This window comes from Xenopus tropicalis, chromosome 2 (genome assembly GCF_000004195.4).
Source record: "Xenopus tropicalis strain Nigerian chromosome 2, UCB_Xtro_10.0, whole genome shotgun sequence".
In the NCBI taxonomy this organism is placed as follows: domain Eukaryota; kingdom Metazoa; phylum Chordata; class Amphibia; order Anura; family Pipidae; genus Xenopus; species Xenopus tropicalis.
The window spans coordinates 79,138,741-79,158,850 of record NC_030678.2 but is presented as its reverse complement, the minus strand read 5'-3'; the positions used below and the strand labels follow the sequence as shown (position 1 = coordinate 79,158,850).

General features: G+C 38.2%; 2 protein-coding genes across 2 annotated transcripts; one reads left to right on the top strand and one right to left on the bottom strand.

The window, feature by feature from the left end:
- Nucleotides 1–1,537: 1,537 nt before the first annotated feature.
- On the bottom strand, nucleotides 1,538–7,576 carry snrnp40 (small nuclear ribonucleoprotein, U5 40kDa subunit). Its single transcript, NM_001030373.1, is given in 10 exon segments — nucleotides 1,538–1,957; nucleotides 2,330–2,433; nucleotides 2,541–2,602; nucleotides 2,831–2,913; nucleotides 3,020–3,140; nucleotides 3,460–3,582; nucleotides 3,730–3,895; nucleotides 4,937–5,030; nucleotides 5,617–5,746; nucleotides 7,424–7,576. Coding segments are annotated over 10 exon segments (1,014 nt in total). The 5' UTR covers nucleotides 7,505–7,576; the 3' UTR covers nucleotides 1,538–1,907.
- Nucleotides 7,577–7,835: 259 nt separating this feature from the next.
- On the top strand, nucleotides 7,836–19,216 carry zcchc17 (zinc finger CCHC-type containing 17). Its single transcript, NM_001017183.2, is given in 8 exon segments — nucleotides 7,836–7,871; nucleotides 12,204–12,290; nucleotides 13,182–13,239; nucleotides 13,474–13,574; nucleotides 15,676–15,767; nucleotides 16,894–16,994; nucleotides 17,931–18,046; nucleotides 18,606–19,216. Coding segments are annotated over 7 exon segments (705 nt in total). The 5' UTR covers nucleotides 7,836–7,871; nucleotides 12,204–12,248; the 3' UTR covers nucleotides 18,801–19,216.
- Nucleotides 19,217–20,110: the final 894 nt, after the last annotated feature.

Here is a 20,110-nt window from a genome sequence, read left to right as displayed (position 1 = left end):
TAAAGCAAATAACACACGAGCTCAGGAGAGAAGGTAAAGAGAAAAAAATTGAAGCAGACAGCTAGAGCTGAGTTTCTATGGGAACCAGCAATGTCATCTCTTTACTGGCTGCTAGACTGGAGGGTGTGTTTAGTAATCTAAGCTTAGAACAACTGAGCATGTCTGGCAAATTCCTGAGGGGGGTGGGCGAGTGTAGGTAGGAGATGTTGCAGCCTTGCTATTAACCTCTGGACAACCAGTGTGGCAGGTATTGATAGATTTCAAAGAGGCTGTTCACAGATTACATAGGCACCCCAAGTGACTTTAATCACCTACCCTTTACCCCAGGCTGGTGCCCCTGTTCAGACAGAACAGCACCAGCCCGGGGTAGCTGCAGCGCTTCCTCCATCCTGCTTTGCTGGCGCAGTAGAGTGAAAAGCCGAACTTAAACAGAGAAGTCGGCTTTTCACTATACTGCGCATGCGCCTTCCGTTTAGTCGTTGCAAAACAAAGCAGGAAGCGCTGTGCTACAGCTACCCCGGACTGGTGCGGTTTTCTCCTAACAGGGGCACCAGCCCGGAGTACAAGGTAAGCAATTAAAGTCACTTGGGGGTGCCTAACATTTTGGCACCCCCAAGTGACTTAGCCTTTCCTTGTCCTTTAAGAGTCAGAACGAAAGAACAGAACTGGTAAAACCATTGGAAAGCTTCAATTAATGTTCATTGGAAATTGGCTTAGAATTCCATTCCAAGCAAAATGTTTTTATTTGGAGGAGCCCCTTATATTATGGAGTTGGAGAAAAATGCATGGATAGATGCTTCACCTTTCAAAGTCATAGCATTTTGGGGAAAAAAAGGAGCTTTCAAGTTATCAAATTCACATTTTAGGCAACAGCCATTCAGCAAAGTGGAAAAGCTTGGTTATAGTAAGGGCGAGGAAACATTACACATCCGCTCGTTAATGCTACTGTATTACCTAAAGAACTTACCTGTTAACTGCTGATTGTCAGCACTCATCTAATGCCCCCTGAACACATGCTCACAAAACTTCCCCCTAAACCAACTGAGCTCATTAAGTTATAAGGTATTATAATAAAGAAGTTAAAATATTGGCAGCATACACAAAAAGATGGTAGAAAGTTTACCAAGGAACTTAATACCAAATCCATGGTCCCAGCCGAACTGAATCCTAATTAGCATTCGGAAAGGGTTAAATTTCTTTAGGGAAAATTTTTTCGCCACACGCACCAACTTTTAACCCTTCCCGATCCTAATTAGCATATGCTAATTAGGATTCAGTTCGGGTTTTGGCAGAATCCCTCAGGGTGGGTTCGGCCAAAGCCAAAAAAGTGGGTTTGTTGCATCCCTATAGATAACCACTGGTCTTTACTGAAAACCAGACCCATAGTCTACTCTTGATGCTCCCAGTGCCTGTATATACAAATAAAAAAAATTGGTAAAAATCTGTATTAACCAAAACACACAATCTCAACACAGGAGACAGCATCTATCGGAATATGTTGAATATTCTTTCTAGATTTAAATAAACAACAAAACTATAATAAAAAACAGTTTATCATATAAAATAAACACACAGGATATACAGAGTTCATATCAAGCCACAATGAATAAATTGGTGTGATAAGGGATGTCTATAGGTTTTTGATACCCAGGGTAGTGGGGCAGAAAAAAAAAAAAAAAAAAAAAATCAGAAACAAAGCCCCAGAAAGAGCTTATATTAGCACAGGGATGCCGAAGGTCTTAGACAAGCATGTCAGAAGTCCATGTCTTAAAAAAAAAAAAGTCCAGTAAACCAGAGCAGACTAGCATACACACTGTTGTAAGTCTCTGAGAACCAAAGGATTTTTTAAAGATAAGTGGGGCTTGTCAAAAGCTTGGGCTTTCCATGATCTGTGTGCACTGGGTGAATCACTGGATCTCCCCCATATACAATCTTTTGTCACTAGCGGCAGAAAGAACTGAAACAGAAAAGGTGGTTACAATTAAATCAGAGCAAATTAAGCTAATACAGATAAAACAATTTTCCTTAAATAAACATTGCACTAGCAAAGAATTTATAAATCAATACGTCATAATTTTCACAAAAATGACCATAAGACAACAAGGATTTCTTAGTCTAAGACTAAATGAATTTATAACTATGGGATATCACACCTATACAAATAAAGCTTTGGATAAAATGACCCCTGCCCCTCACACACTATCATATGGCATTAAGTTTTATTGTGTATTTAAATAACGGTTAAATGACAAAGCTTATTAAAAAAAAAGGCATCTTTTCTGCTTTGAAAGTTTTATTAAGAGAAAAGTAGTTAACAAGAGAGACTTACTAATTGGCTCCTCAGGGTGAAAAGCTACCTCATTTACAGACCCAGCATGACCAGGAAGTTTGTAAAGAATTCGACGTGATGTAGTATCCCAAACATAAACAAATCTTAATAAAATAAAAAAAAAAAAAAAACATAAACATAAACATTCTATGCAAATTAAACAAAGACCTCAGAGGCAAAGCAATATTTAAACCAAAGACAACAGTTATACCTGTCTGCTGATCCTGCAGCTATTTTGCTTCCATCAGCAGACCAGGAGCAACGTAACAGGTTCTGTTAAGGAAAGAATATAAACCATTACTTTTTTTTTTTTTTTTTTTTTTTTAATTGAAAAATAAATATGTAATGATCATCTGAATTAGGTAGGGGAAGGTGCAAGGTCCTTCAATGTGAGCTATTGCGATAAGGAACTAATCCATATGAAGTGGCATCTATTTTTCCCCAATACAAAGAATCGAAAAGAAAAACGTTATATATCTGGATATATTGCAAAATACAGACCTTTTCAAAATTGTGCACATTTCCTTGAAATATCTTCACACATCTCTCTTTTGGGGCAAAAGGACGAACATCCCAAACACGTACTGCAAAATAGAACAAAGAAGTAAACTCACTGGCTATTGAATCAATTCAGCAACACCTCCATGTGTGTTTTGTCTTGTGATTTTAAAAGGGCATAAGAATACTCACCTGTGTTGTCCATAGCATTGGACAGAAGATAGGAGCCCTCAGAACTAAGGCTAAGCCCTGTCACAGAGTCACCATGACCTCTCATTGTGTACATAAGCTTGTTCTGTCGCAGGTCCCATACCTAAAAACAAACAAAAAAACCCCCCAAAAAACGACATTTTATAACAACCCTTTTCACTTTTATGAACCATGCTGTAATTCAATAACATGAAGCAAACTTTACATGACAGAGCTGATATTGGCAAAAGATAAGATCTGAAAACTGCCTCATTTCATGGCTGGTCCTATAACATATCACTTCGTAAAAATGAAACAATGTTTGCAGTATACAGGGCTATGCCAGAATACTTGCTGCTTCTTTACATGCAATTCCTAAATATGCTTGGTCTGGTCAGCACTGCTTTAGCAAGTAAGTGCTAATCACCTTTGTGTTTACTTGCCTTGATGTCATTGTCAATGCCTCCTGAGATGATCTGGTCACTGGTGTCATTGAATGTGACAGATAGTACCTGGTATGTATTTTGGAAGGTCTGTACTGCAGCCTTTTTCCTGAAGTCCCACAGCTATAAGATAACAATTAGCACAGTTATGCATTCTGGTAGTTATTCACCTTTCCTACTTGTTTATTTCCTTTTCTTCCCCATTATTATATATTTATAACCAATTAACAAGGATTACCCAAACATCAACAGATCATAAATATTACCAACCTTTACTGTGCCATCATCACTCCCTGTGCATATTAACTGCGGTCCCCTCCTTGCCGGGTAACATGAATTTACAAATGATGTATGTCCCTTTAACCTCTTTACTCTTTCGCCTGTTTCACAGTCCCAAATAGCAACAGTTTTATCAGTTGATGCAGAGAATAGCAGACTGAAAGAAAATGTAGGGACTCTGTTATCAACATATCAATTTAAAACATGAAAAACACAGTTTTCCTTGAAATTTAAGCTTAGTACGTATTACAGCTGCCTACTTCTCTGTGGTAGAAGGTAACATGAAGCTATCATGTCACTGGTATAAAAATAGCAAGTGCACTGCAGTAAGCTTCGAAATGGCCTGATGCATGCATTCCTAAGAAAGCAGAAAATTCCAAATTAATTGCTCAATATACCAGAGTTTACTGACTGGAACATATATAATGATTCCCTTGCCAAACAGAACCCAATCCAATGTCAAATCACTGATAAAATACTTTTATGTAGTGTATCAGTTTCAACACTCTGTTACTAGCACCGTGTCCTTACTGGTAGAATAACACCGTTTTCGTTTTAGAGGGTAAAATGTTTTGACCATTACATATATGCCCACTGAATGCCTTACTCTGATAAAAAAAAACAAAAAAAACAAAACTACATTCTCTATAAGTAATTCCCCTCCACCCCTGGATGAGACAGAACTAGAGGAGCATGTACATGATTACATTCAGGATCCATTTAATAAAAAAAGATAATCAAAGAATCTGAACTGAAGATATGCTGATTTTACAAAGTACAGTTGAACAAGTCACAATTAAAACTAAACATCCCTTTAAGAGTTTTTTTTTATTACATAGCCTGTAGAACATTTTTCAAGATGCAAACATGGCTTTTTCTGCCGTACTGGCTTGTATTTCTTAAACTTTCTCCACTTGCTATAGAATAAAGTAGTGGAAAAGGCTTGAAAATCACTATTAATGGCAAGTATTGCAAGGATAGCTATATTAACTAAAATCCTATTTAGAACAGCACTGACACATTTAAGGAAAATCAGGCATAAACCAAAGATATTACAGTGTCTGGCATCCTGGTCTTTGCAATTTTACAGAAATTAGTATGCATAATTTAGTACCACCAATGTGTAATACACAGGATAGTTTTCAGTACCCGTAAAACAAAAATGACTACATAAGCCCCAGACCAGACAATTACCTACCTCCCGTCTGTATTGTAATGAAGCTCCATCACTGCTCCACTATGTCCTTTCAAAGTTGCATAATTGTCACAGTCGCCATATACATTCCATAGCACTACAAGGCAAGTCAAAATAAACTCACTCAATAACTTCACAATTTAAGGGTAAAATACATAGCTTCATTTTTGGATTCAAATTCTAATTGTTATTAATGTACAATGCAGCATAAAACTAAAGTTTAAATGGTTTCATATTCCTTGTAAATTCCAGATTCAGACGGTGTCAGTTTTCTTGCAAATCAGTTAAATACCTACAAAGAAGTTCATGTGTGCTGCTAAATTTACTTGCTTTGTTTAATAGAATAAGTTACCTGCTGGGCAAACCTGCCAAAACATGGTAGCTTATTTAATTTGATTAAATATTACAAGAAAAGAAAAAATAAAATAACACATACCTGCATAACTTTCTTAATCTGATCAGTTGTAACATTCATAATTAATGTTACAGCTTGTATAGTGTGATAATGTGCTAAAAAGGAGCTAAAAAGCATAACAAAATTACAGGAGGTGCAGATTAATCCTTAATTAGTAACGTATAGATGGCCAATTAATTGTGTGATTCTACAGATGAAAAACAACATCTGCTACTAAGTCAAACAGCTGCAAAATACAAAGCGTATAAAACAAGTGAAAGTTGCTTACAGATAAGTCTGTCAAATCCTGCAGAAGACAAAGTTACACCATTGGGATGAAATTTGCAGCAATAAACTTCTCCTTCATGACCAGAAAGCAGCATGATGGGAGCCTGAAGACTGGATGATCTTGGGGGACCCTGCAGTCAACAAGTTCAGAGAATTAAACATCAAAGTAGATTCAGTTCCATTTATTACCTAAAGAAATATTTTATTCACCTTAAATTTTTAGTATTCTATAAATTACCATTTCTATTCTATTTTAAAGGGGCACTGACACATTCCTATAACAGTAAGGAACTTGTCAGTATTACCCATAATGCAGCACAACACTACTGCTTTTATTGAAGATTTACCCCAAATCTCCTCCAGCCCAGTCACACTTACCACAGGCAGAGTTAAAGGAACAGTAACACCAAAAAATGAAAGTGTATAAAAGTAATTACAATATAATGTACTGTTGCCCTGCATTGCTACAACTGGTGTGTTTCCCTCAGAAAGACTACTATAGTTTATATAAGTAAGTTGCTGTGTAGCCATGGGGGCAACCATTCAAAGGAGAAAAGGCACAGGTTACTTAGCAGATAACAGATAAACCCCCATTATATGGGGCTGATCTACTAGTTATCTGCTACATAACCTGTGCCTTTTCTCCTTTTTTCAAGCTTGAAAGGCTGCCCCCATGGTTACACAGCAGCTTATTTATATAGTAGCTTTTCTGTAGCAAAAACACCAGTTTTTTGCAGAGCAACAGCACATTATATTTTAATTACTTTAAAACACTTTAATTTTTTGATGTTACTGTTCCTTTAAGCCAGCAGTCTGGATAAAGAGATGCTCCCTGCAGACATGCGGGCTGTGGGTGGTGCCATCATTCTATAGGCAGGAATACAAATGTAAACTGTACTCCAGCCGTTGGAAGGATTGCATGGAGGCCAGTGTGACTGACAGACAACTCGTTAAAGTAACATTCTGCGTGTAGTAGTGTTGGGATGGGGTAAGTGTGTTTGGGCTGGGGGAAGCCCAACCAAGTGCTGCATTGTCAGTAATACTGACACGTTCCACGTCAGTATTCTTTTAACTACTCTTTGGCATATTTTCTCCCCTTAAAATTCAGTTTTAGTATTATTGTTATATTGCCTATTGTTTATCAGTCTATTGAGATCCTTCCCTAATTATTTGCCATTTTGAGTTCCAATCTACTTCTTGGTTGCTAGGAGAATTGAGGTCTAAACAAACAAACCTTAGAGGCGCAGAAGAAATAATCAAACTAAAACATGAGAAACAGATATACAGACTAAGGTCATGCTGTCTACACTATACTAAAGGACATTTTAAAACTGAACTACCCCTTTCAGAAAAAAGGCATGAAAATGGGTTAAGAGAAAGTCCCATAGCAGTAAAAATACTAGCTTTTTATTTACTATTTATAACTTTTGGAAATAAAGTTTTTTTTTTAAAAAAGAAAACTTTAACTTGATTACCTTCATTAAAACAACTAGAAAGTCCCATAAACGAAAAACCACAACCCATTAGCGTAGCAAAGTGTAATCACAAGGTCCTTAATGGCTGTGTGGGGTGCACAAGACGAGTCAATACTATAAGTAATTATACCCCTACCTATGTTCAGACGTTAGAGCCTTATGATTACACTTTTTAGCTTATTCTTATACCGTCTAAATCTTTTAATAAAGGAAATAATGGTACGATTTAGATTATGTCTATAATTTTACCTAAAGTCCAAGTCAAATATGCCCAAGGAATGAATGGTTACACTTATCCAAGCCAACCATTTCATTCAAATTCTTCATTCTTACCGAAACCACCAACTCGTTCCTCGGTTTTTTTGCCTGTACCGGCACCAACTCCATTCCCTTCCGCTTGTTTTGCTCGATCATGTTTCCAAGAACTCCTTCCAGCTTGTCTAACACTCACAAACCCAGCCACACTGTAAGACTCGCTTGCGTTCCCACTCAGCAGCGCAGGATGCTCACGCAATTATCCTGCGCAGTCACTACCTGATAAAGATTATAGTGGTGATTGGCTCTAAGACAATCATGTGACCTTGAAAGCCTTTAAGGGGCGGAACAGAGCTTGCGCCGATTTTGTCCATTAGTAATGACGTACGATGGGCGGGGTTGCGCGTATAAGGATGTTTAAGCAACTGGGCTGATACAGGAGAAAGAGAAAATGACGTAGAAGTTGTTGTAATTGGTTAAATGTGATCGGCCGGGGAGGAGACAGCGAAATGGCGGCCCATCAAAGGTAAAATATATAACAAGTCAGTTAGAAGAAGATTAATAGGCTATTACATAAACCATTATTAACGCAGCTTGATATTTCTCTGCAGGTGATTCAATTTTTTTAGGCACATCACATGTAATTTTGTCTACTCCAGTAAAAGGGGCTGTTGGCTTTAGGTGCCTTACATGCTGTTAGCGCACACTGAAGGATTCATAGGCTGGACATGCCTTCACTTTCTCTTCTATATGGAGCATATCTATTATAGTGTGTAAGTCGACATCATTGGTGGTGATGTGGCCCTTAGCAACCAATCAGATCTTTGCTTTGGATTTCTAACTTTTAGGTGACTGCTAAACTCTTAATTGCTGATTGTTTGCTATGTGCAACATCACTGGTGATATTGGCTTATACGCTAGTAAATAGGCTAAGGATTAAGGCCATATGTTATTCTGCACATAGAGCCACATTTACAAGCGTATTTGTAAATTTAGAGAGGTGACAGACGGGTATATTAGTCGCCCCGCAGCAATTCTTTGTTGCTGCGGGCAACTAATCTCCCTGCTATGCCATCCCACCAGCAGGAATGTAAATCGCCGGTGGGATGGCATATGCGTCACTACGATTTTCTGAAGTCGCCTTAAGTTGCCTTAAGAGGAAACTTCGGGTGACTTCCTTAGCCCTATGTGTTGTAGCAGCCATGATTACTATAAGGTATTACAAATCTATTGTCACAGTGACCCAGTTACACAGTGTATGGGTTTGAACCTGCAGTGAAAAAGAATGAAAGTGTCCCTGCCCTATGTTATGCGTATTTATCTCATTATTCAGAGACTTACGAAATATACATATTTGTATATATATCTTTATGTGACTCTAATTTTATATGCAATTGTTTTTTTTTTTTTTTTTTTTTTTACAATACTTTTATATTACAGTGCAATAAATAAAATATTAGCAGCTAAAGAGATTGAGTGCCACACATTGAGACACAAGAAGAATGAGTTCTTTGTCCTGTCTTAACATCTAAGAAGGTTGGAAACTTATTCACATGAATGGGAGGGTAATAAGTGCAGTCATTTATTAAGGTGTGGACATTGGTCTATATAAGGGTCACCTCTGAGTAGAGACACTTATTAAGAGATGTAGTGGAGCATGAAGGATTAATTCTTTGCTTATGAGAAACTATGGCAGGCATTAAGGAGAGAACTGGACTGGGTCTTCTGATGCTGCTCTCTGCACCAAACACTGGATTTTTTTTATATGGGTCACATAAGCAAGGAGAGGCATCGCAAAGCAAAACCTTTATGGCTGAATAAAAGAGTTAAGGTCGAGGTTGGTAATAAAAAACGTGCTTTTAAAGCATTCAAGTTAGCTGGGACAGTGGAAACTTTCATCAGGTACAAGGAAGCAAATAAAGCATGCAAAAAAGCTATCAGGCAAGCTAAAATAGAGATGGAAAGGGATATTGCAGCAAGGAGTAAAAAGAATCCAAAATTATTTTTTAATTATGTGAATAGTAAAAAAATGAAGCAAGAAGGGGTGGGAACTTTATTATCACGGGGGGGTACGTTGGTTGATGAGAACGGGGAAAAAGCAGAAATTTTGAACTCTTATTTTTCATCTATACATCGTCTATACATCTGAGGAGCCAGATAATGAAGGCTTCCCTTTTAATATACCCAGTGCTAGTAATTTAGCTACTGACGCGTGGGTCACTCAGGAGGAAATTCAAAAGAGACTTGAACATGTAAAGGTAAACAAAGGTCCAGGACCGGATGGGATTCGTCCCAGGGTATTAAATGAGCTGAGCGCTGTGATTGCCAAGCCTCTTCACATAATTTTTCAGGATTCATTGAGGTCTGGCATGGTGCCGAGAGACTGGCTGATTGCTAATGTGGTGCCATTATTTAAAAAGGGATCTCGTTCTCAGCCTGAAAACTATAGGCCTGTTAGTCTGACATCAGTAGTAGGAAAGCTTCTGGAAGGGGTAATAAGGGATAGGATAGATGAATACATTGCAGTTCACAATACTATTAGTTTGTGCCAGCATGGTTTTATGCGTAACAGATCTTGCCAGACTAATTTAGTTGCCTTTTATGAGGAGGTGAGCAGGAACCTTGATGCTGGAATGGCAGTTAATGTCATCTACTTAGATTTTGCTAAAGCGTTTGATACAGTACCTCACAGAAGGTTAATGATCAAATTGAGGAATATTGGCCTAGAACATAATATTTGTAATTGGATAGAAAACTGGCTGAAGGATAGAGTACAAAGAGTGGTGGTAAATGGAACATTTTCTAATTGGGCCAGTGTGGTTAGTGGAGTACCGCAGGGGTCAGTCCTTGGTCCTTTGCTTTTTAACTTGTTTATTAATGACCTGGAGGTGGGCATAGAGAGTACTGTTTCTATTTTTGCTGATGACACTAAATTGTGCAAAACTATAAGTTCCATGCAGGATGCTGCCGCTTTGCAGAGCGATTTGACAAAATTGGAAAACTGGGCAGCAAACTGGAAAATGAGGTTCAATGTTGACAAGTGCAAAGTTATGCACTTTGGTAGGAATAATATAAACGCGAACTATCTACTAAATGGTAGTGTGTTGGGGGTTTCCTTAATGGAGAAGGATCTAGGGGTTTTTGTAGATCACAAGTTGTCCAATTCCAGGCAGTGTCATTCTGTGGCTACTACAGCAAATAAAGTGCTGTCTTGTATAAAAAAGGGCATTGACTCAAGGGATGAGAACATATTTTTGCCACTTTATAGGTCCCTGGTAAGGCCTCACCTTGAGTATGCAGTGCAGTTTTGGGCTCCAGTCCTTAAGAAGGATATTAATGAGCTGGAGAGAGTGCAGAGACGTGCAACTAAACTGGTAAAGGGGATGGAAGATTTAAGCTATGAGGTTAGACTGTCGAGGTTGGGGTTGTTTTCTCTGGAAAAGAGGCGCTTGCGAGGGGACATGATTACTCTGTACAAGTACATTAGAGGGGATTATAGGCAGTTGGGGGATGTTCTTTTTTCCCATAAAAACAATCAGCGCACCAGAGGTCACCCCTATAGATTAGAGGAACAGAGCTTCCATTTGAAGCAGCGTAGGTGGCTTTTCACGGTGAGGGCAGTGAGGCTGTGGAATGCCCTTCCTAGTGATGTGGTAATGGCAGACTCTGTTAATGCCTTTAAGAGGGGCCTGGATGAGTTTTTGAACAAGCAGAATATCCAAGGCTATTGTGATACTAATATCTACAGTTAGTATTACTGGTTGTATAGATATAGTTTATGTATGTGAGTGTATAGATTGGTTAGTATAGGTTGTGTGCTGGGTTTACTCGGATGGGTTGAACTTGATGGACAATGGTCTTTTTTCAACCCTATGTAACTATGTAACTATGTAACAAGTTCTGGTAAGTGAGTGAGCACTTGCACCCCAGGGAATAGTAAATTACTTCTCAATAATTCATGTCTAAATTGGTGATCTGTGTTTTTTTGTGGGAAGAAAGATTCCTGGTTATCTGTTTATAAAGTCCACCAATGGCCCTTCTTAGCCTTGACAGTCTTTCCTTCTAGTGTCATTCCTTTTACTAGAGTAGTTACATTTCTGTGCCCTCTTCCCGGCTCATTAATATCCTCCTTAAGGATTGGGCTCAAAACTGCACTGCATAGTCAAGGTGAGGCCTTATGGATCTATAAATAGGCAAAATATTGTTTTTATCCTTTGAGTTAATTCTGATTTTATTTAAGACCGTACATTATTAACTTTAGAAGACACTGTCTGACAGTGCCTAGAGATACAGAGTCTTTTATCCACAACAATCTTCAAACCCTCTATTTGAATAATGGCTTCATGTTTTTAATTGCCAATGTCTGGGCATCTTGCCATCCTCTTGTAGTACACCTGGATTAATAACATCCTGTCACAGACTTTTACGTGTACTTTCTGTTTTGAACTTCCTCCTGAGTCAACCAGAATTATAATCTATTAAATAGGAAAGCAAAAGTGCTTTGGTTGGTGGATTTTTTTTTTGGAAATTGTCTTTGGAGGTGACATAGAAGCCCAGAATGTCAGGCAGTATTGTTGAAATTGGCCAACCAGATTATTGGTATGTCCAATGATACCAAATGTGTTTAGACGTTCTTTGTCATACATATGTTTTTAGATTAAAGGTTCAATGTTTGGGGCATATGTTATTAATTAATAAGGTCCAGTGTTTAGATTGTGTGTGTTTCTTAAAGCATGTGTAATTTATGGTTGGAGAAAGTTTTCATATACATATTGTTTCTCCGTAAATAAAAGCCTTTTGCAGGTACAGTTATTATAAACATGAGATAATATACATTTTCATTTCTTCACTTTCAAAGGTGACTAAACTGCAATTTTAAGAAAGAAGGAAACACAGTAAAATCATGGAGAATCTGCCAGAGCTATATGACATATTCAAAGGAGAGGTAAATTATGAGACTAAAATATGTATTCTTTTGTGTTGTTGCTTTCTAGAAAATCTAAACGTCTTCCTTGTGGCTTTTAAATGAGAAGCACCAGTTACTATATATGCTTTTAGACTTGGTACTTACATGAAATCCTTCAGCTCAGACCTGCTGGGCATATATGCAGTATTCATGAGGGCTGCAGTATAAAAATTACTTTATTGTGGAGAATTTCTGCAATGTACACAAGCTTAGTGTAGGTGCAAAGGTGTAGCTACAGTGGTTGCAAATACACTTGGGGCCTTATATACACAAATATGTTAAGCTTTCAAACCAGAAAAAACTTTTAATTTAATATTTTAAACACACAGGTAAAAAGGTTATTCTTGTACCTGTACAACTGACTATTGCACACAAGAATATTTGCTCTGGTGCTCCTCTAGAGAATGCATGTGGTCAAATCGCCCTTCATGGGAAACATGCTGGTGGTAGACTGGCCACATTTGGCATTTCATGCGGTGCCAGCCTGTAACTGGGAAGGAAGTAGTAATAAAGGGAGTACTGAGCATGTTTTTATTTAAAGTGATACTGACACTAAAAAACTACTCTTCAAAATATGAGTGTATATTAAGAGTTACATTTAGGTCATGTTGATTGTTTTTCCCTGATATGCCTACTTTTGTAAATAATTGTCAGTTACAGCAATTATGGCAGCCCCCTCATAGAGGAACATGGGGGATCAGATGAGGGGTGTAAAAAGCATCAGGCAAATACTTTTATGGCAAAATTATAAATAGCATGCAAAGATAATGTTAGGAAAGACGTAGAAAAAATATATTTCTGGTGCCAGTATCTCTTTAAACATAGTTAGAAAATAGAATCTCTTTTTAATCCAATCTGTAACTTTCACAGGTTGCAAGTGTGACAGATTATGGAGCATTTATTAAAATTCCTGGCTGCAGGAGACAAGGTAAGCACCCTTTATGTAGTCTCATGTAAGGCTGATGGCACACAGGGTATTTAACTGAATTTGTGACTGCCTATTCATCTGAACTGTTGCCAGATAATATCTGTGCAGTTGCCCTATGAGTAATGATTCAGTGTGTGTTTCTCTGCTTGTTCATATTGGCAATATGTTAAGGTTGATCCTAGCTGTAATTTTAATATTGCGACGTTGTTAACATTATATCTTCGCTTGTTGCAGGTCTTGTTCACAAGTCGCACATGTCATCCAGCCATGTAGATAGACCCTCAGAAGTGGTAGATGTTGGTGAGAAAGTATGGGTAAAAGTGATTGGACGAGAGGTAGGCTCTAAGTGGTTAACATGATCAGTTAATAATATCTAGAAGTGGATGTATGTACCAGAATTAAAGGATAGTGACACCTTTAGTTTTGTGAATAGATCTTTTCTTAGAGAGCAATAATGACTATTAATCACAAAATTACTGATAAAAACCAGATTAGTAAAATATATCACTGTAAAAAGCACTCCACTTACTCATGCAGAAGGAAACTACTATAGGGGGTGGGTACTAATCTTTTATTGTTGCTGAAGTTTTCCTTTTCCTCTGTTATCTCATGCCCCTTCCTGCAAAAATAAAAAAATAATTCTGTAAAATTCCTCTCTGCACTGCTATGTACTTCTTTTTCTAATGGTGCTTTAAACTCATTCTTACTTGATGATTTATGCGTACCTGCTAGCCTTTCCTGCACAAATAATCTACTCCAGCCCTGAGGGCTGAAAGGTTAGTCTTGCAAGCAGTCCTAGCACAGATCATTACACTAGTATAGGAAAGGCAAGCAGACAGGCATGCAAGTGCCATGCATAAATGATCAATTAAGGATGAATGAGTTAAAAGAGCATTGGAGAAAGAGGATCTTTTAGCATGGTGGCGTTATTGTATAGGCGCATTCTGAACAAGGAAGCAGCAGCACTGTGATGAGAAAGCTGTGGACTGTGACCCTGTGTGGTCACCATGGTATAAGCTAACAACACTATTTAACTGTGCTGCCCGATTCTTCCTGGCAGTCAAGCATTTAGGTTCCACCTTAAAAGCCCAGAGGGACTGTGTGGGCCAAACCAAAACCTGTGAGTTTGGGCAGACAAGCACAACAAATATATGGGTTGTGGGCGGGTGCGGCCTGAGCTCTTCCTGCTTCCCCCGCCTGCAACCTAGCTGTTCCACATCCAGCAGCGTCTGTTTATAGACAAGGGCTTGCCCCTTTCCCCACCATGACGTCAGAGGCGGGGAAGAGGACCTTAAAGGAGAACGAAAGGCAAAGTCACTTGGGTGTGCCAAAATGTTAGGCACCCCCAAATGACTTAAATCGGCTGCCTTTTACCCCGGGCTGGTGCCTCTGTTAGGAGAGAACAGCACCAGCCCAGGGTAGCAGCGATCGCTTCCTCCTTCCTGTTCACTCTCGCGCACATGTGTAGTAGAGCCGAACTTAAACAACCAATTCGCCTTTTAACTCTACTGCGCATGCGCAGTCCCACGGATATCGGCAACAGAAGAAAAAGGAAGGAGTAAGCGCTTACTGCAGGTACCCCGGGCTGGTGCTGTTTTCTCCTAACGGGCACCATCCCGGGATACAAGGTAAGCGATTTAAGTCACTTGGGGGTGCCTAACATTTTGGCACCCCCAAGTGACTTAGCCTTTCCTTCTCCTTTAAGACTGTAATGGAGTCTGACACACTCTAATGGTGCGACCCTTTAATACAGTTCCTCATGTTGTGGTGACCCCCAACCATAAAATTATTCCTAAGACCATCGGAAATGTGTTTTCCGATGGTCTTAGGCGACCCCTGTGAAAGGGTCGTTCGACCCCCAAAGGGGTCATGACCCACTGGTTGAGAACCGCTGAACTAAAGTATTAAAAATGAATATGGGCAAAAAGGTGGCTAAATGGCAAACTGAGCTTGGTAGAAAATGTAAAACCACTATAAAGATTTTGTTACAAAATGGGTGCAAACTAAATCCAAAGGTATTTTGTGCCCCAAGATATACGCTTTTGTTCTGTTTCCAATAGTCAGGCTTTTGGATCTTGATGAGTTTTTGGAAGGATTCCTTAATCTGTATCAGCAGCATTAAAAGTGCTGTAATGTGGTGTTCTTCATAGATTCATTTCCCTTTTAGATAAGATGGCAGTCAGTATCTATTTGTAAGTGGGGACCCTCTAATAAATGAGACATTGACTGCTTTACTTTTCAGGTCATTTGTGTTAACTGATTTTGTGGGTTGGAAAAAAATTACTATTGTAATGTTGGTGTGACTTGTATTTTTAATAAGATATTTGCATTCTGTCTTTTTGCCTTTTCCCTACCTATATGTATTTTATGAAGCTAGCAATGAAAGACTAGGAGACAGTTGGAATTAACCGTTTTTAATTGATTCATTGTTCCCAGACAAAAGATGGGAAGGAGAAAGTTTCTCTGTCCATGAAGGTTGTTAACCAAGGAGATGGGAAAGATTTGGACCCAAACAATGTTGGCTTAGAGTAAGTAACAGCTGAACTCATGTTACCTTTAGTTTCTATGTTTTTGTGTTTCTATGCTTTCTCATTATACACACATTCATTAAATGATCTTCAATTTTCTGCAGCATTGTACAAAATACATAGAGTAGCAAAATAACAGCAGTACCATATCAGAAAGAAAATGAGCATTTGGGTTATATGCAATCCATTGAAATATTTTCGGTGTGCCAAGTAAATACAGTGTAAAAATTCTCTTCACACCAAAGCTTTGTCACAGAGACAAGAATGGCGATTGTTGATTTTTAAAGGAACAGTAACACTAAACAAAGTGTATATAATTATTTAAATATAATGTGCTGTTACCCTGCATCAGTAAAAATAATTGTATTTGCTTCAACTCTACTACAGTTGAGTTTATATAAAAAAGCTGCTTTTTAATCTAAATAGGCAAAAAGAAACATGGTTACATAGCATATAACCTGTGTAGAATATAGCGGGTTTAGTGCTTACACAGGAAGGTAAATGGGTTAAATGCCATTCATAGCATGAATGAAAACCTCTTAAAAGAAAAAAAGAATGAAAGCCTTTCTCTTTTAAAATTGTGTTGCTAAAAAAGTTCATTTGAAGATCCTGGCTAAACAGATACAAACCTTAAATTAAGGTAAATAAAAGAAACATCTTTCAACAAACTGGAGTTTTATATTCATGTGCTGTGTTTTGAGAAAATGAGGCAAATAACTGGTACTAAATAAAAGTTACATTTCAATAAGATGTAACTCTTTAAACATCAAACTGCAAAATATTTCCCACCATGATGGCAGCCCTATACCCTGTACAACTGCTGTCCAACTTATTACATGTAGTGGGCAGACTTTTCCCATACAGCATGTTAGTGGGCAGGATGAAATTAAAATCATGCTATACAATGAATTCTCTGTACTTCAGTGGGTCATCTGCAGTACATTTTACATATTTTCTAGCCTAGAAATAGATCTGATTTGTTCACTATCCTTCCCATGTTAAGAAAGGTTTTCATGGAAGCTTAAATTCTTAATACCTGTTCATAGCCATGGTAAAAATGTAAGATCAATTAACTGAACCAAGAGGCATTTATAACTTTAAAATTACTAACTGTATGTCCCCTCAGACAAGATGAGAGAAAGAGGCGAGAGTTTAAGGACTACAGCAGGCAGAAAATTACTTTGGAGGCTGTGCTGAACACCGTGTGTAAGAAGTGTGGTTGCAAAGGTTGGTTTTAATAAAACAATCTTTTACAGATTTGGACCCCCAATTATACCAGTTCCTGCCTTATACAGTATCCTAAAAGGGTCAGTACAAGCCACAAGAATTTTGTTGCCGATGCGTACTTCCTTATGTCTAGTTTAAAAATGTTCTCTTCTGTCTGCCTACCCCTAGTTTTGGGCAGTCTGGGATATGAAGGGGTGGGGCTTGCCTTCAGAACCCTTAACATCAGGCCTGGCACTGGTCTTCATATCAGATTATCTACTATAGTGGAACACAGCTCAAGCTTTGGGATTCTATGGTTTGCGCTATACACGTCTAAATATTCGGATTTTTTACTGTGGGAGCTGTGAAGTTGTGGAATTCTATCCCTGAACCAGTCGTGCTGGCTGATACATTATATAGCTTTAAGGGGCTGGATGGCTTTTTAGCAAGTGAGGCAATACAGGCACGATAGCTTTTAGTACAAGTTGATCCAGGGACTGGTCCATCTTAGAGTCAGGAAGGAATTTTTTCTCCCTCTGCGGCAAATTAGAGAGGCTTCAGATGGGGTATTTTTTTCCTTCCTCTGGATCAACTAGCAGTTAGGCAGGTTATATATAGGCATTATGGTTGGAGTTGATGGATGTCTGTCGTTTTTCAACCTAACTTACTATGTTATGTATAACTGAGCAGCATCCTATACTTACTGTACAAGCATCCTGTAATAGTAATGACCCATTCATGGAAGCTGCATTCAATTCAGTCAAACTAAAGTTGGGTTTTGGGCTTTGCTTCCATTCTATAGGGCAGTATACACGTTTATAAAATGTGGCCAATACATTGGACTTGGTTCTTTTATATAAAAACTAAAAGCATAACTTGGAAAATGATGCATTTATTTAACCACTGTACTGCATGTGGCAAAAGAAAGCATATCATGTCTGTATTACCTTTTTACAGGTCACTTTGCTAAGGACTGTTTTATGCAGCCAGGAGGAACAAAATACAGCTTATTGCCAGAAGAGGAGGATGAGGATCCTAAAAAGGATACCAGGCCTGCAAAGAAGAAAAAAAAGGTAATATGGAGAAGAAACAGGGTAAGGTAGAAAGACAGATCTGTTCATCACAGAGAAAGACATGTTCAAATGTGTCTATAGCAGATATAATATAGAATATAGACAGTGGTTTGCCGCCCAATACTAAATCCCATTATGCAAATATATCATCCCAAGGCTAGCAGAGCAGAACATCAGTGCTAAAGGGAAGACAGTGGAGCAGGGCAAAAGTGCAGAACTGACATAAAGCACAAAGAGGGATTTAAAGTGTACTGAGAACATGTAAATGATACTTTTTGAAGTGATATTATAACAACCAAACATGGATTTACAAGTAAGAATGTATACATTCACACATTTCATAAAGGGTCCATTAGTAGAACTAATGATCCTTTATTTTACCATGATTCATTAAGCAGTATGGCTGCATTGACACATATTAGTACTTTTTTGTTTTCTTTTTTCTTTTTCTTACAGAATTACTAGCCCATGTGCTTCACTGAACATTTATACAACAATATAGTGAAATGAAACCTCATTCACTAATATGACATTTTAACAATTTCTCTTTTAACTTCAGGATAAAGAAAAAAAGAGGAAAAAGCACCACAAAGAAAAGCAGGACTCTGAATCAGACAGCACTCAAAGTTCCAGCTCTGACAGCTCTGAATCTGGCCCATCGAGAAAGAAAAGAAAAAATGAAGAGAAAAGCAGAAAAACACCAAAGAAGAAAAGGAAGCACAAAAAACACAAGAACTCTGGAAAGGGTGAATAACTGTGTGTGTGTATGTGTCATAAGCCCTTTCCTGTCACTGATCATCTTCTTGCTTATAAAGGTGGAGCTGATGGGGTACAGACAAGAAATGAACTCATCTTTAAATAAGTGATCATTGCCTTTTAAAAATGATGATCTTATTGACTAAAGACAATGTAAATTATATAAAAAATTTACATTGAGTTTTTTGCCTAAAAATATAAAAATAACACAAGCTTTGAATACTGCGCTTTCCATAGAATTGTTTTGTTTGAATTGTCATTGAAATTAGTCTAAATCCATCCACACATACCCAGCCTGACTGTGTGGAAATGTATGCCAGGGCATGGGTCTTTTTAGACATGCAAAATATACTATTTTCTGCATTTTCCTTGTGATTGTCGAATATTGCAATAAAAACTCCATGATCATTCAAAGGTGAATTTACACATGATTTAAGATAATGTGTTTCTGTAAGTATTTGTAGTATATAATACTGACATGCTCTTACTTAAAGGAAATACAAACACATCTAGATGGTCGGGATCCACATCTTGTTAGCCTGTTCTCAGCAGAGATAAAGGAGGGCATGCCCTCTTAACACAGCATAACAAGGGATTTAATGGAATTTAATACCATTTAATATGGTGTATACAGTAATACTGACAGTTGGCAGTTGGTCCATATTTTTTATTTGTGTGCTTTTGAAATATTAACATGTTTTGTTTAGCAGGTTTAAAGCTAGTATGCTATTTGGGTGCTATGGTTTACTTACTCTAGCAACCATGCACAAGTTTAGAAGTCAAAGTGTAACACGAATAAGAGAGGAACTGAACTGAAATATAAAAAAAAAATAAGCAAAGGTGACAAGTCATAGATAAAATTAGTTTGCTCGGAGAGACCTCATTTCAGATCTAATTTCCCCTCTCCCAAACTGCACCAGTGCCCTCTACCCCAATCCATTGTTAAAAAAATAGGGGAGCACAGCAGGCTTGGTGGACACCATGTTGCACCACCTGCAGGTGACTGATAACTGAGCATGCATAATTAAAAGAGAACTATACCCCCCCCCCCCCCCGAGGTGCAAAAAGCACCCATAACTATCACTGCCTAGACCCCCTCACCTCTCCTTTATCGCATTGCTTTTAAGTTTAATGTCTGTCCCTATCGCTAACCGCTAGCTAAAAATGCAAAGAAGCGCAGCGGTGTACCTCGCTGTCATCTTCTTACTGACTGTAGACACTTTGAGTCTCTCCGCCGATACAAACCTGTTGCGCATTTGCAGTTGGAGGTAGCAGGAAATCAGCTTCTACTGCGCAAGCAGGTTAGGT